The sequence below is a fragment of the Nicotiana tabacum genome, chromosome 1 (genome assembly GCF_000715075.1).
Source record: "Nicotiana tabacum cultivar K326 chromosome 1, ASM71507v2, whole genome shotgun sequence".
NCBI classification, from domain to species: Eukaryota; Viridiplantae; Streptophyta; class Magnoliopsida; order Solanales; family Solanaceae; genus Nicotiana; species Nicotiana tabacum.
In genome coordinates, this window is record NC_134080.1 from 47,369,269 (window position 1) to 47,383,795 (window position 14,527).

General features: G+C 35.5%; 1 protein-coding gene and 1 long non-coding RNA gene across 3 annotated transcripts in view; both read right to left on the reverse strand.

Annotated features, from left to right (window-relative positions):
• The window catches only part of LOC142179603 (uncharacterized), a 31,677-nt gene extending 23,491 nt beyond the window's left edge, over positions 1-8,186 (reverse strand). The window contains exon 1 of the long non-coding RNA XR_012708153.1: positions 7,572-8,186. This is a non-coding gene — a long non-coding RNA (uncharacterized LOC142179603). The remainder of the gene's footprint in view (positions 1-7,571) is intronic.
• A 470-nt stretch (positions 8,187-8,656) lies between these two features.
• Positions 8,657-13,981, reverse strand: LOC107786503 (mechanosensitive ion channel protein 10). Of its 2 annotated transcripts, none has more exons than XM_075250559.1 (6): positions 13,809-13,981; positions 11,702-13,151; positions 11,450-11,570; positions 10,842-11,135; positions 10,555-10,757; positions 8,657-9,124 (listed from the first exon to the last, which is right to left on the reverse strand). In XM_075250559.1, the coding sequence occupies exons 2-6, from the start codon at positions 13,123-13,125 to the stop codon at positions 8,863-8,865; spliced, it is 2,304 nt and encodes a 767-aa protein (XP_075106660.1). In that variant the 5' UTR covers positions 13,126-13,151; positions 13,809-13,981; the 3' UTR covers positions 8,657-8,862. The 2 variants fall into 2 exon arrangements, with proteins under 2 accessions (XP_075106660.1, XP_075106658.1); XM_075250557.1 differs by having other exon boundaries at positions 10,836-11,135.
• Positions 13,982-14,527: the final 546 nt, after the last annotated feature.

Here is a 14,527-nt window from a genome sequence, read left to right on the forward strand (position 1 = left end):
CACATACGTTGAGGTGAGTTGAGGCTTATTTTCCTAATAGGGAATTCCACATAAACCCTCGTGCTTCATGTGTTCGATAAATTTAAGCCACGTTTTCTTATACTCAAACACTCACTCTATCCTTGTTCAGTACTACTTATATGTGACAGAATTACATGCCTACGTGTATTACTACGTGTATTACTACTTCTTATGTGCCTTTATTTGTGATATTTACATTTAGTTTAATATGCAATTTCAACATTCATTCATGCATTAATGTGATCACATTCAAAAGGGAGAGCTAGCCGACCTCCCCTTGTGTGAGTGTCATCAGTGCCAAGGTTAGCTATCTCATGCTCCTAGGGGCTATTGTTTGTTGAGGAGATAGGCCGATACTCCCCGTACGTGTTGCAAGATCCTACGCACGCAGGGCCACTATGTTTAACTTAAGTTCTTTTTTTTTTTTTTTTGTTATTTGTTATTTATTTAGATGTTCATCTTACAATTTAAGTTTTAAGTCTTATCAGATTTCATACATTAAATTTCTTACATGTTTTACGTGGATATCTTTTCTTTTTGTTATGTTTATCCCAGAAGGTCCCCTCCTCCTTCTTAGGAGGTAGCCTATGAGACTTGATGGGTACCCTGTCATAATACTTAGCCCGTGAGGGCCTGTTTTCGCTTTTTATGGATGCAGATAATACTGATCACGTTCCGGCACTACAGGATAGGATTAGATTTCAGCTCAGTCTTTTCCTGCTTTTCTTCTCGGTGCGGACTCAAATTTTAGTATTTATTTATATTATTTTAGCATTTGGGGTATGTCCGAAGGACATAAATATTCAGTATTCTCGAAGTCTCATGACTTAATTTAGTGGGTATTGTATAATTTTTATTCTCAGTTGGGTATTTTATTGAGATCTATGACTTAACTCTCAGTTTGAATTTTATTTTTTATTTTTTTTTAATAAATATGTCATGACATCATTTTGGGTTACTTCAGTTTTCATGATTAGTACAACTTAATTAAGGGGTTACTCGACAGGTTGCTTGGATCGGGTGCCAATCATGCCCCCACCTTAGCTTTTGGGGCTTGACACATAAATATTTTTCTAAGAGTTTAATGGTCTTTATAGTTACCATTAATCCAATACTCAATCTTTGATAAAATAGTTATTCTCAAGCATTCCAAGTTCCATGTAGGTTGGGTTTAATTAAATTACATCCTTAAGCTTAAAATTAACCCGAATTAATTATGAAAATTCACGGGGTTGTACGAGGATGATTAAAATCACCTAAAAGAAATCGGTTCTACCACAACGATTGGTTAATAATTTGTAAATTTGTAAATTTTGTAAATAATTAGATTAGATATTGCTCAGTTTCATACTTTTATTAATATACTCTTGTGTCATGCGCTAAAATGTCTCACTAATGTCTAATGATATTACCCTTACTTTCTTGGAAAAAAAATAATCTTACACAAGAGAACTTTCAGGGAAGAACCTGGTTCATCGAACTTATAAGATATGTATTTTACACTTCGCATAATTTGAAATAACTGCATATGGAACATAATCTGAAAAGAGTCGCACTTTATCCCAATCTCCTTTTTAAACCAATCAGTTATAAGCAAACCAATTTAACCAAGAGACTCACGCTCTATAATTGCCGAGATTTTTGGGAAAGAGTCCGGCATCTCTTCAAACTTACACTCCCAAGATGAAAAGACTTCTAACCTCCAAAGTTGTCGTTATACACTCCATCTCTTCCCTCTTTAAATTGATTTGCCTTTACCCTTTTCTTCACACCAAATCCACCAAAACACCAAAAACCCCAACTCTCTCAAATTCTCTCAATCATCCAAACTGATCAAATGGCAAACATATATGAAAACCCAAGAATTCTGAGAATCTTTCTTCACCACCTAAAGAACCTTCACCCACACCTTTAATCACCCAAACCCCCAAGAAAAAACATGTCAAGATGTTTGCATGCAATACAGTGGCAAGTAGAGAACATGCCAAGAAGCTAAATGAGAAATTGAAGGCTAGCCAAGCATAAGAAATTCAAAAATCTTATGAGTCCTTTAAGTATGCGATTGAGGGGGAAGAATCAGTTTTATCTGAAACTGAACAGGTAACTTCTGGTTGAAAACTTCTGAAGATGCTTCTGAAATTGCTGAAAATCTTGAAAATAGGTTTGTGTTGGTTGGTTCGATTATTGATGTAGAAACTGTTGGGTATGAAAAAATTAGTGGTAAAAATAAAATTTAAAAAAAAGAGTGAGGGTGTTGAAGTAGATACGAGGGGAAAGGGACAAAAGAAGTGGTTGGATCTTCTTCACCCACTCTTGTTGGTTTGACAGAAGAAATAGGGACAAAGGTGTTGTGGAGTGAGGAGAGTGATGAAGAGGAAGAGAGGATTGGAAGAGAAGGAAGTAGTAGTTCTGAGGAAACTGTTGCAGCAGAAGGGCTGGTTAGGTTAGGGAAAAGATTCCAAGAACATGTTCCATCTAGAAAGGAACTCCTCCATGATCTGTTGCAGATTGTGTCAGACAGTTACAATCCCAAGAAGAAGAAGAGTGTTAGAGTAAAAGTGTAAAACTCTCTGGAAAGGCTATGGGTGGCAAGAAGAAAAAGGTTGCCTCTTATATCCCTGTAGAGACTCATCTCACAAGAGAAAGAATTACAAGGAGCCAGAAGAAGCAGAGCGAGGGCAATTGAGATTGAAAAGATGGACCTGGTCCTTCATGATGGAGATGAAACAGAGGAACTGGTTGTCACTCCCAGTGCTAAGAAAAGAAAGACATCTAAGAAAAGCCTCCAGAAAAGTCTGTTGAGGCAAAAAACTATGTGTTGTCCAAATGAACTAGGTTGGCAAGAAAATCAATGAAAGTTCAAGTAGTGGAGGAAGAAAGTGAAGAAGAGGAGACTGATGAAGAAAAGGATAAGTTGGTGAAGTTCTAGAAAAGAACCATTTTGAAGGGAAGGCTCCTTAATGGAGGAAGAATGGATGGTATCTAATAAGTTTTACCTACTATTGGATTTGATCCAATGACTCCCACCGTATGAAAGTAGTACTTTAACCACTGAGCTAAGTAGGTCATTTATCATCCCAAAGAGAATCAAATGAAACCCATCATGTCGATGGATTATAAATATCATATTACTTAATAAGCAATAGTAATCTAAGAAATACCACTCAAAGAGGTCAAAGATTGTTGATGTTGGATTACTGCTGCAGGAAAAATTAGAGTTACAAGATTGGAAGGACATGGTCCTTCAGTTGAAAATAAGGTTGGCCAGGGCTGATATTGTAGAATATTTGCCACCTGTAAGATTGATAATGGAAAAGTCAATAGTGAGGAGACAAGAGTGACAATGAGCTTTGATGACAAAGACTACTTTGGGGCCGATACTTTGACTGATTATGACTACCAAGTCCAAACTACGCGCAAAGAACCTGGTTCATCCAAGAGAGTACCTAAGAACATCAAGGTTAGAGCATTGGAGATATAGAGAGGGGCTAAGGATGCTGAAATAAAAAGGCTAAAGACACAGTTGGCTAAAGTGGAAGCTGAGAGAGACTCTCTCAAGTCTGAGCTGGCAAAGGAGAAAGAGAAGCATGAGGGCATTCTTCAATATATGCTGAAACTGCTTCAAGCTAAGAACCAAGAACCTGGTCCTTCCCAGTCCTAAACTCTTCCTAGACCAGTTTGTAACCAGTAACCCAAATGGAATTTCTCTATTTTTTTCTCATGGTTCTATGTCTTTATTTCTTCTTATACTTTATGGTATAGGATCTTATCAATCAATGAAATTCGCTACTTTTGCTCTAATTGTTTGTTGATATTTCTTAGATGGCTAATATCCCTAGATTGAAAAAGAAAAAAATAAATCCATAATCGCATTTAAAGTAGCCCAGTTGCCATGAGTGATATCTGTTAAAATTTAGTTACTTGGTAAATTATACAACTTTTCGATGATGCCAAAAAGGGAAAGACAAGGTGTGCTTTTGCTTTGAACTGTGATATTTATAACCCAATGAACTTGGTCCTTGATGATTTGTGACTTTTAAAATGGAAAGTCTTGTGACATTGTGTTTGATGTTGAGCTAAGTTGAAGCAGGTTCCATGCTTCTAGAAAGCACAAAGTTTGTCATCATCAAAATGAGGGAATTTATTGACTTAAGCGACTTTGATTTTGATGATTGACAAAGGAACACATGCATGAATCAGGTTCATGGATACTATACACAGGTTATAGTCAGATTTAAGCAAAAGGCATGCACGTACAAGGGATAGGCATAAGTGGTTATTTCTGATAATCCCTCAACGAAAAGATTGCATATTTGATAATGAGAATGAATCCTTACTTAAAGTGAACTCTATCCAAGATAAGGAAAGAGTTATAAGTTGAAGATAACCACAACTCTTCCACTAAGGAAGATTAAAGTATCAGGTTTCTAGTTAATATAATCCTACTAACTCTATAAATATTATTCTTGTTCTCTTTTATAGGTCACGGGCACATACTGAAGTTAAGCAAGAATTGAGAGCAAAATTCCAAGGCATCTTGTGAGCAATTCCTGTGAGTTTCAAGAGTGCGAACCTGAAGCTACATGAACTAGATTGAAGAACAAGTTACATATGTCTGTCTTTTATTCTAGTTCAATTGTAGTAGGAGCTTTTGAGTTGTACCTTTTAACTTTTCTTAGAAGCATTTGTACTAGGTACTTGAGTTGTATTGTTCAAGTTAGAGTTAAATTGAACCAATCACAACAGCCTGTGGCTGGTTGCTACAAAGGTTAGAGTTAATCCTTAGATTTGTAAGAGTTTGTAAACTTTGTTGTTTGGTTCAGAATTGTAGTGAAGTGTTGGGGAAGATCCTACTGGAAAGTAGGTCGTGATTTTTTTACCTTTTGAACCAGGTATTTTCCATATAAAAATACGTATGTTCTTTACTTTTTATATTACTTATTCCGCAACAGTAGATTAAGGAACGCATAGAAGAATTAGGTCCTTCTATAATCCAGTGCACGTGAAAATTGGACACCACACAAATCACTCATCTCCCCTCTCTTGTGTGGTATTGAAGTATAAAACATCAATCATTTTGAACTATCTCCATCCCATGGAATTAAAAGTCCTACAAGCCAGAATTACAACTAATTTGATTCTAATTTTTGATTAAGTTGTCTTAAATTTACATATCAAGCTTGCAAGAGGACATTTATTTCCATGTTGTTTGAGTCCCACTTTTTTATGGGGGGTAGGGGTATAAACAGCCAATCTTAGAGATGTTATTTAGAGATTAGCCAGTACTTATTTTGTCCTGAAATTTTAAACTAAGAATCTCAACTTCGGGACAATTTAGGACATTTTATCCCAAAAAATTTGAACTAGAAAATTGAATTCAGGACGCACTGAGCAACCCTTTAAAGTGGCTACACGGTGTCATTTCTATCTTTTTTATTAGGTCTTTAAATAATAAACATGATTTTTACCAATCTATTAACAAAATAAGCAAATCTACGCCAAGAGAAATTAGTACAAAATGTAGTAGATGCAATTCTTGATAAGGTAATACATGGACAATCAATGAGGGACAGTCATACAATTTCTACAAATCATATTCTAATATAGTTGAAGGCAAATGGGTGAATATTTAGTTAAACTTTACTTGACATGTGAGTTGATATTAAGGGCTATTTGCAGCATTTTTGTGTTTATTAGGTCTTTATGTTTTAATCTTTTGTTTGATGATTACAAAAGGGGTATTGGCGATATCTTTATTGACTTTCATATTATCTTGATGTGGATTGCTTCATGAAATAGCAATATAATTTTTTCTATAAATTTGTAATCTGATTTAGATAGAAATTTGGTAAGAGAGCGAAAAGATTTCAGGCAACGACAATTCTCAATTCCACTTTCAAGATTACTTGACCCCTAATTGTAATTTAGTAATAATATTAAAAAATCAATATTTAGAATTATTTGTCCACTCAAAATGTTGCAAGCAAATGAATTTTGAAAAGAGAAATAAGAAGATACAAAGGTTCTCTCCTTTATAAATTTTCTTTTCCATATCCTATTTTTCTAGACGAATATGATTATATTCAGAGGAACATCGAATCAACGTGACACCTCTCTAAGTGGTAAGAAAAAAAGAACAATAGGTAATAATGAAATCATGTCTGAACAAACAGAATAAATAAGAAAAAGTGTCATGTCATAAGTGAAAAATACCCCAAGTCTCATGTAAGACAACTAAATGCACTTGATGCTTGTCGAAGTCTAGTCTTTAAACTAGGAGGTTGTGAAAACAATTTCCACTTTGACTCCTCGAATTAGAATTTACACTCACAAGAGAACCCTATATCTTACCCTCCCAATATTTTTCTAATTGAATTTCAAAAATCTCACTCACCATCAAAGCACATTTTGTAAAGTGTTCTCTAGTCATAAATAATGGTCGATCATCGAAGAAAGAAACAGGAGAATAAATTTATCTTTTTGGAGAATGTTTTGAACAGGGAAGAAAAGGATTTATAGTCCTTTGCCTTACCCACAAGAATAGATGGCCCTGTAACTCCTCTGCCCGTAAAACACTCTAACCACACAAGATTTTCCGACATTATTGTCACACCTCTTTTTTACCTACACCTCCCGGAAGGGAGTATAAGGGAGTTTTTTTCAACTTAAAGTGAAAATCGAAACGAGATTATTTTATTTAAAATTCAGAGTCGCCACTTGGGATAATTTTTTGGTGTCTCAAGTCACCGATGTAATTGATGACACACCCCAATTTTAAGAGTTAAAACAATTATACGAGTGCCATGAGTTATTTACTGAAATGACACACCTCAAGTTTCCTATAAAGGCTAACTAGTTTTGTGAGGGTCATGAGCTTAGGGGTTTTATTTGGCATGACACGCCTCAATTCATTTTAAAAGATCTTATTATTCGAAGTTGTAATAATCGGGTCACATGAGATGCACCCTCAAATTTGGAAAATTAAGCATCATAACTATGTCACGGAAATCGTACCCATAATTAGATGGTTTATTAATCGTGCCAAAAATAAGCTACGATATTCATGAGTTATTCCCTAAACTTTGAGATTATTGCAAGGCCAACAAATACAAACGAAAAATTTTCTATACCAAACATCCTACATCCCAACAAATGAAGCCAAGAATTATCATAGGATATGAATCTTCCAAATTTAAATCGAGATCCAAACGCTATATTTCCAGGTCACTCACATCCCAACTCTAAACCCGTCCACATGCATCCCACCATGGTTCTTCATCATTTTTTATTATCTAATAATTTTAAAATTGACGCATAAAATTAGTATTCTTTACTACTGTATCTACTCACAGATGTAGACAAAACTAAGGATAAAGTAGAATTAATAAAAAAAAATATGACAAAGTATATAGCATTTAAGAGCGGATCTACGGTGAAGTTCAGCAGACAATTTGTAATGGACAGAAACAAAATGATATCCAAAGCCAACATAGCGAGAAGGCAAAAAATGGGACCTTCGTATTAAATGAATTCGGAGTTGAAAAACTTACATCTGTCCGAGCCAAACAAACCCGCCTATCGGAACGAAGCTCGAACAAGAAACTAGCAACACCGGAACCTCGAACGGACCTCAACGGCGGCCGAAACTGCGAACCAACTTCAAACGACCTCCTTACCTTTTCCCAACAGCTTCGCAGGCGGCCACCAAACGAGACACTCTCAGCCGCTATTTTCATCTAATGGAGAATTAAAGCAGTTCAAAGAGAGTAAAGAATAATGAGAGGAGAAGGAGATGGATTTGGGATTGTAGTTGAATTGTTTTTCAAATCCCTAAAAAAAGAAAAAAAGAATTGGCGTTGATTCAGCCTTTTCCTCTAGGTTCGATCTTTCTGATTTTGTCGGTGTTTCGGCGTTGGTTTTGTGGTCTCCTTTTCGTTGAAAATCTGCCCCAGCTTTTGGTCCCTTCTCTTTTATATTCTTTGGCTTTTCTTCGGTCTTTTTCTGTATTTTTAGCTCCTAACAGCCTTAGGTCTTCAAGGTTTTTGGTTAACTTTTTTCAGAAGATGAGATCGTGAGCTGTCTATTTTGAGCAAAACGGCGGATTTTTTTCTTCTTTTCTTTGTGTTTAGGGTGTAGGTACTAGTATTATATAGTAGCAGGAATTAGGTTAGGGATATGAGCTTAAGAATTATGGGATTAAAAATTATGGATTAGGTCTAAAAATGAATTGTTCAAGCCCAAATTTTTATTCTTTTCGCGAACGAGCCTAAAATACGATCTCATTTATTAATTAATCCTACTTAAGTGAAATAACCATTAAAATAAGGCTGGCCGTTAAAACAAAACTATTTTTGGTATTTTTCAAGATTTAACATGACTACAAAACATTAATGAACCTATCTTTTTATATTTTTCACTTTCTTGTAATAAAATAAAGTAAAAGAGTAAAAATGAGTTGAAATAGCTGTATTAGGCCTAAATTAAATATTTAGGTGCTAAATATGAAAAAATCTTGGGGAGGGTCAAAAATCACATATCTACAATTATAACATCACAAATAACCATTTCTTGCACAAATTGTGACGACAAACAAGCATAACTTCCTTTAAAGACCCTTGAAAAACAATGTTACTAAGATCCTCCAAATAGAAACTGTACTCACTTCCACACAATTTTAGCAGATGAAACTTTTATGTTACAAATATTGTTTAATGTAATACACAACACTTCCGGTATTGCAGAATCGGGTGTTAAACTTCATCAACCAAAAAAAAAAACTATTGCAGTGAAAGCAACACTAGCTACTTAAATAACTGGTATTTGTGAACTTGAAGATAAAGATCATCTAGTGTTCCCACTTACTGCTCTTTGATCGAGAAGATGAACTTCCTGGGGAAGAAGATCATATTTTATGTTAAGCTCGTCAAACATTTTCTTCATTTCGAGGATCAACTCAGTTCTCCGTCTATTCTTTTCACCAAAGTTTTGAAAGTTCATAGTATGATTGAAATAGAGTGCCATTTTTATTTTGTTCATGTTTTCAATCTCCTTCACCACCACACTGTGATTAGGATGCCAATACTGGGGAGTTCTCTCTAAGTACCTGATAATTCAACAACAAGAAAGGTGAAAAATCAAAAACTTGAGTGAAAAATGATTGATATTACAAGGTATAGGGCAGACCTTATACATAAGATATCCTTATCTGCCATCAAGTGGTTAGAGAGTTTGTGTTGTCTTTGAACAGGTTAATCAGTTTTTCCATGAGAAGAATACTGGTTGACAACTCGTGCTTTAAAACTGACATGCTCTTGGAGAATAAAGCCTAAGCTCAAATTCTAAATTCATGGTATTTGTTGGAGAATAAAGCCTAAGCCAAACTTTAAATTCAAGGTGTTTCAGTAATCAGAAAGAATCCTACTAAGCATGTGCAAGGCATTAACATCTACCCTTATCTCTCTCGACCAAGTTGCACAAGCGACATTAAAGACTATCTATTAAAGATATAACAAGATATAGATTATGCTCCAGATATCACATGTTGTGCATCAACCTTTATGCCAAAAAACCCTTCCCTCAGCCCAAACCACCACCATCGGGGAGGAAAAAAGCCCTCATCTTTCTCAGTTTCCCTATGTGCTTTAGTTTCATTCAGATCCTTTGCGGTTGGGAATCTCGGAAAATATACAAGAGCCATATCATGGATTTGTTTCTTCAGACAAATATGCTTGCCTCAAAGAAAAGAAATGTGTCCAACGTTAAACACTCCTAAAAATTGCCACAAAGAAAAGAAACATGTGCAAGTTATTTTTTCATTGTCTCTTCCAACTACAACCTATTAATTGTATCAACATTCCATTAGACCCTATACCACAAGTGCATGTCACCAATTAGGGATCGGCAATTGCCTGGCTCGTTCGTTGTTCAAGTACGACTGAGCTAAATCACGGGCATGGAGAATATGGTCTTGGCTTAAGTTGAAGGTCCTTACCTGGCGTGCTATGGTGTATATGTTATGCATGACGTCATTTTTCCGAAATTTCATACAGTTTATGCATTATAATTTCTGCGCAAACTAGTGAATAATAACAATATATGTAAAAAATCATTTCAAACATTAAGTTAGACAATAGGAATTAAGATTCAATTATCAACTGAAGCTTTTTAGTACTTCATAAATTTTGCTACGGAATAGACCCATAGGGAGGAATTGGACATATGTAGGATCCAAGTATCCAACTGCACTAAGTTAGGCTCAGGGCTTGGACAGGCCCCTAGTTGTCATAATAAACCCCAGCTTTCAACATTTCGAGAAAGCTAAGGTTTTAGATGAATGTTCAACAGTTAATTTTCAGATTCTAGCTAGACTAACTTTAACTTTTGGATTCACTAAAGCCGTATCAAGAAGTATCTTACAAATTGCTGCAGAAGTCATATCTTTAATTATGAATGCTGTGCTTTGGTCCTAGTAATAACTTTCAAGGGATAATTTACTACAAATACAGGAAAAAGATGAAAGAATTTTCTACTTACTTCTTTGTTTTCTCTTTTAGAGCTCCTATCTTTTCCACAGGTGTCTTGTAATCAACGGAAAACTCAAAGCCATCACCCATATCAGGACTTCTGTAGAAATTGCTGATTGGTTTGACGGCCAAAACTGAATTTGGGTAGTATATCTTTTCGTTATCAAACCACAAGAATACTGTGGTCAGGATATTCATTTCTTCAACAATCATCTGCAATTTGCAAGATAAAAGTGTGAATCAATAAAGAAAAATGCAAAACAGCTAGAAGAAGCAATTAGCGGACATTACCATTACCTGAACACCATCAATGACACATCGATCACCAACATCAAAAGGATGCATCACAAATACGAATATAATAGCTTCAAATATAGTCTTGCAAGTATTCCCAAAAATAAAAGCAGCTACCACGAGTTGTGACGACAGAAAGACAATCACTTTCGTAGTCGCTATCCCCACCAAAAGGAGCCAAATGACGATTATTATGACAACCAGAATGCACGTCACGACCTTGTTCAATTGCTTCACAGCAGTTTTTGTATCATTCAAAGCATGCGATAGAGCTCTTCGTCCTTGATAAACCTTAACCTGATACGCCAAAAAGGACAAACGATTGATATACCGAAGATACTCATTTCACTGTCTCAGAAGGAAAGCTCTAATTGTGCTCCCTTAATCACCAGAAAAATGTCTAGAATTATTTTTATTTTCTAGATCCCAATATTCTGCATCATGTTGGCAATTAAATATCAGATGAAATGGATCTAGTTTAAATCATGCCTAAAGTTATTCCAACCTCTAACAATGTGAGCATGGAGCATCTGGTAACCAAATTTGATTTAGATTCTTTTACATCAGTTTGCCAGGCATAATCCAGGAAAATGAGTAAATTGTGAGCATACCACCCATTCCGTCAATGATTTCCTATCAATCTGTCCAGTTTCTGCCACATCTATCATGGGGAACACAATATCGACCTCTTCTTTAATCAAGAATCTCCTAAGGTCATACTCATCAATGTACCTAGACATCCAAAAAAAGGAATGTGAATCAAGAGAGATAACACTACAACAAAGAATGCTACAGGATATCTAGTCGAAATGTGACAAAATTAAACATCAAAAGTAATGTTTAAAATGCCAGTGTTTTCTTACCTGGAACCGGGCGATGCAACATTCCTGAAAATGTGATAGGCAGCAGCAATTGCTTCCTCCTCATTGTTGATCTCCTTATCTGCTTGCTCACCACCTGCATCATAGTCATTCTCACCGAGCGAGCCAGAGATAGTGGAAAGTCCTGAGTTAGATATTACATCAATTAACGTTTTCATGGTCCATGCAGAGACCTTTTCTCGCTTCATCTGATGAAGTTTATTGATATCAATCACTGCCTTTTCTTTCTTTTCCTTCCCATCTTTTCCCTTCTTTGTTCTGCGGAAACTAAATTGACTGGCAGCACTGTTTGATCTCCCCAACATCTGAGCAGACTCCATAACTGGGAGTCCGGATAGGGTGAGTAGAATATACTGATGAAAAATTGACTCTTGAATCCGGTCAAAGAATGTGTTTACGTGGAAAGAGGCAGCCAAAATCTTTAGCAGCAAAGTCTTCAAGAGCCACAAGAATGCACCAATAAGCAAAGCTGTAATAGTCCAGGTAATAAAATTAGTAACCTTCTCAGCGGTACGCGACCGTTCCTCGTTTGAGAAGAGCAGAACCCATGTGAGAAGAACCAAGCTAAACCAAATGCAAACTTGAACACTTTTCTTTAAACCAAAGACAAAATACAACACCTTCTTCCTCAACAAAAAGTTCAATTCTATCAACAAGGCAACAAAATGTATAAACCACTTAGTAACCAGCATGCCACTAAAGGTCACCATAACAAGGACAATCCATTTCCAGATCCTCAAATCCCAAAGCTTCCAATTTTGGAACTTCTTTACCAATAAGCTAGCAAGTAAACATCCTAAAAGGAAAAGAAACAGCAGCCATTCAATCAGAACTTTTGCTTTAACTCTGTTATACTTCAACCTATTCCTTGAGCTCACTTTCTTATATATCTCCTCATCTTCATCCACTCCTCCAAAACCACCTGGTGATGCCATTAATGGTGTTCTTGGGGTTACTGATATAGATACTGCTCTCGTAATCTCTTCAAATGTATTACTGGAACCCATTTTAGCAGTAGGAGAAGCATGGTTGGATACATTCCTATTGGGGGAACTTGCACTTGGCTCAGCAGCTTGTTCATTAAACATGTTAGCATCAATAGGTACAGATTGTTCGCCGAATCTTGATTTGGGTTTTGAATACGTACATCTTGCAAGGGATTTTCGTCGAGTGAGAGTTTCAGTGGTGGGGATTTTGGGTGGTTTGTTGGGGCTTGGGCTTGGACTATACCTGGCAATTTCAGGTGAGGAATCACTGACTAGGACTGTTGGTTTTGGTGCAACAGGACTTTTAGAATCCTTATGATCTCCAGAGATCATGACAACCACTTCATCACTGGGGTTTTTCTTGTTCTCTGACATGCTTATTTCTCCACTAAACTTTGCAGCCTTACCATTTGCATCCATTCCACCCCAAGTTAAACATCAAACACCTGAACAAAACAGAGAGGAACAGACAAGGGAGACACATGTGTCTTGATCATTCATAGTTCAATTTGACAATAAATGTGCACCTTTCACTTAGGTGTAGCATTTATGATTATTGAAAGAATCACACATTGCAATAATGAAGAGAAGTGAATATTTGCAGGTACTAACTTTAAGTACAAAAGTATTACCATGACACTACAGATTCAAAGCTTTCACCAAACCAAACCAACTTTTGATAAAAACAGGCACACAGAGGTACTCTTGTTCATCAATATCTAAATCGCCCAAGATTCAGCACACACAAAAAAAAAAAAAATATGATCCAGTTGATGATATTAGAACAACAAGGCAACAAATATTTTTAGCAAAGATGCAATCTTTTTGGGATTATCCAATAGAATCATGAGTTTACGACAGTAAAATTAAAATCTGGTTTGTACCCATAAAAACAGAAAATGATAAAAGAACCTCCAGACCTCAGTTGCTACAAAACAAGAAAAGGGAAGTGGGGGAACAGCTATAAAAGAGCAAAGACTACTGACTAGTGTCTGAAACAGAAACCATCGAACATAGTTGAAGTGAATATAGTAATAGAAGGGTATCCTAATTAGACAAAGATTTTGCATAAACTAAAGAAGAAAGAAAAAGTTAGAACTTACAAGAATAGTAAGGCTGAGAGAGGCCAGGGTTTCAGGAAAAGGGGGCTGTGGGTACTGAGAGGAGGTGAAGATAGTGGGAGAAGAGGCACATATTTTAATGGAAAACAACTAAAGCTTTGGGGGAAGGGGAGGCATATACAGCAGAAATATTTGAACTAAGCCACGTGACTTTTGGTTTTGGTTGAGTGGAATGACAATATAATACTCCATAATGTGAAAAAGGCAATTGCTCAGAGCCCCACCCAAAAAAAGTAGTACAGTACTATTTGGACAATTAACAGTCGGACAGCTAGAAAAGTTCTTTGAAGAAAAACTTACTTATGAAAGGGATATACCATTTAAATAAATAGTTATTACATGAAAATAAAAATAAAAATAAAAATATACAGCTTTTTTTTTTTAGAAAATATACCATTTTAACTTCGTTACTTTAGCAAAATCTTCTTTTTATTTAAATAAAATAAATAGAGTTCAACTAACTTTTGTAGATTTGGACCAATAAAAAAAGATAAGAATACATAGTTGAAATATATATTCATTATGTTTATACAAAAATATAATTGCGAAAAAATATGCAATATATATTAAAAAAAGATAAAGAGAATTACAATTGAAATAAATAAATCATTATATTTGATTAGTGATAATTAATATTTAAAAAATACCATATTTGGAAGCTAATTTTCGATTTTTCTTCTCTCCCACATTTCTAAAAGAGA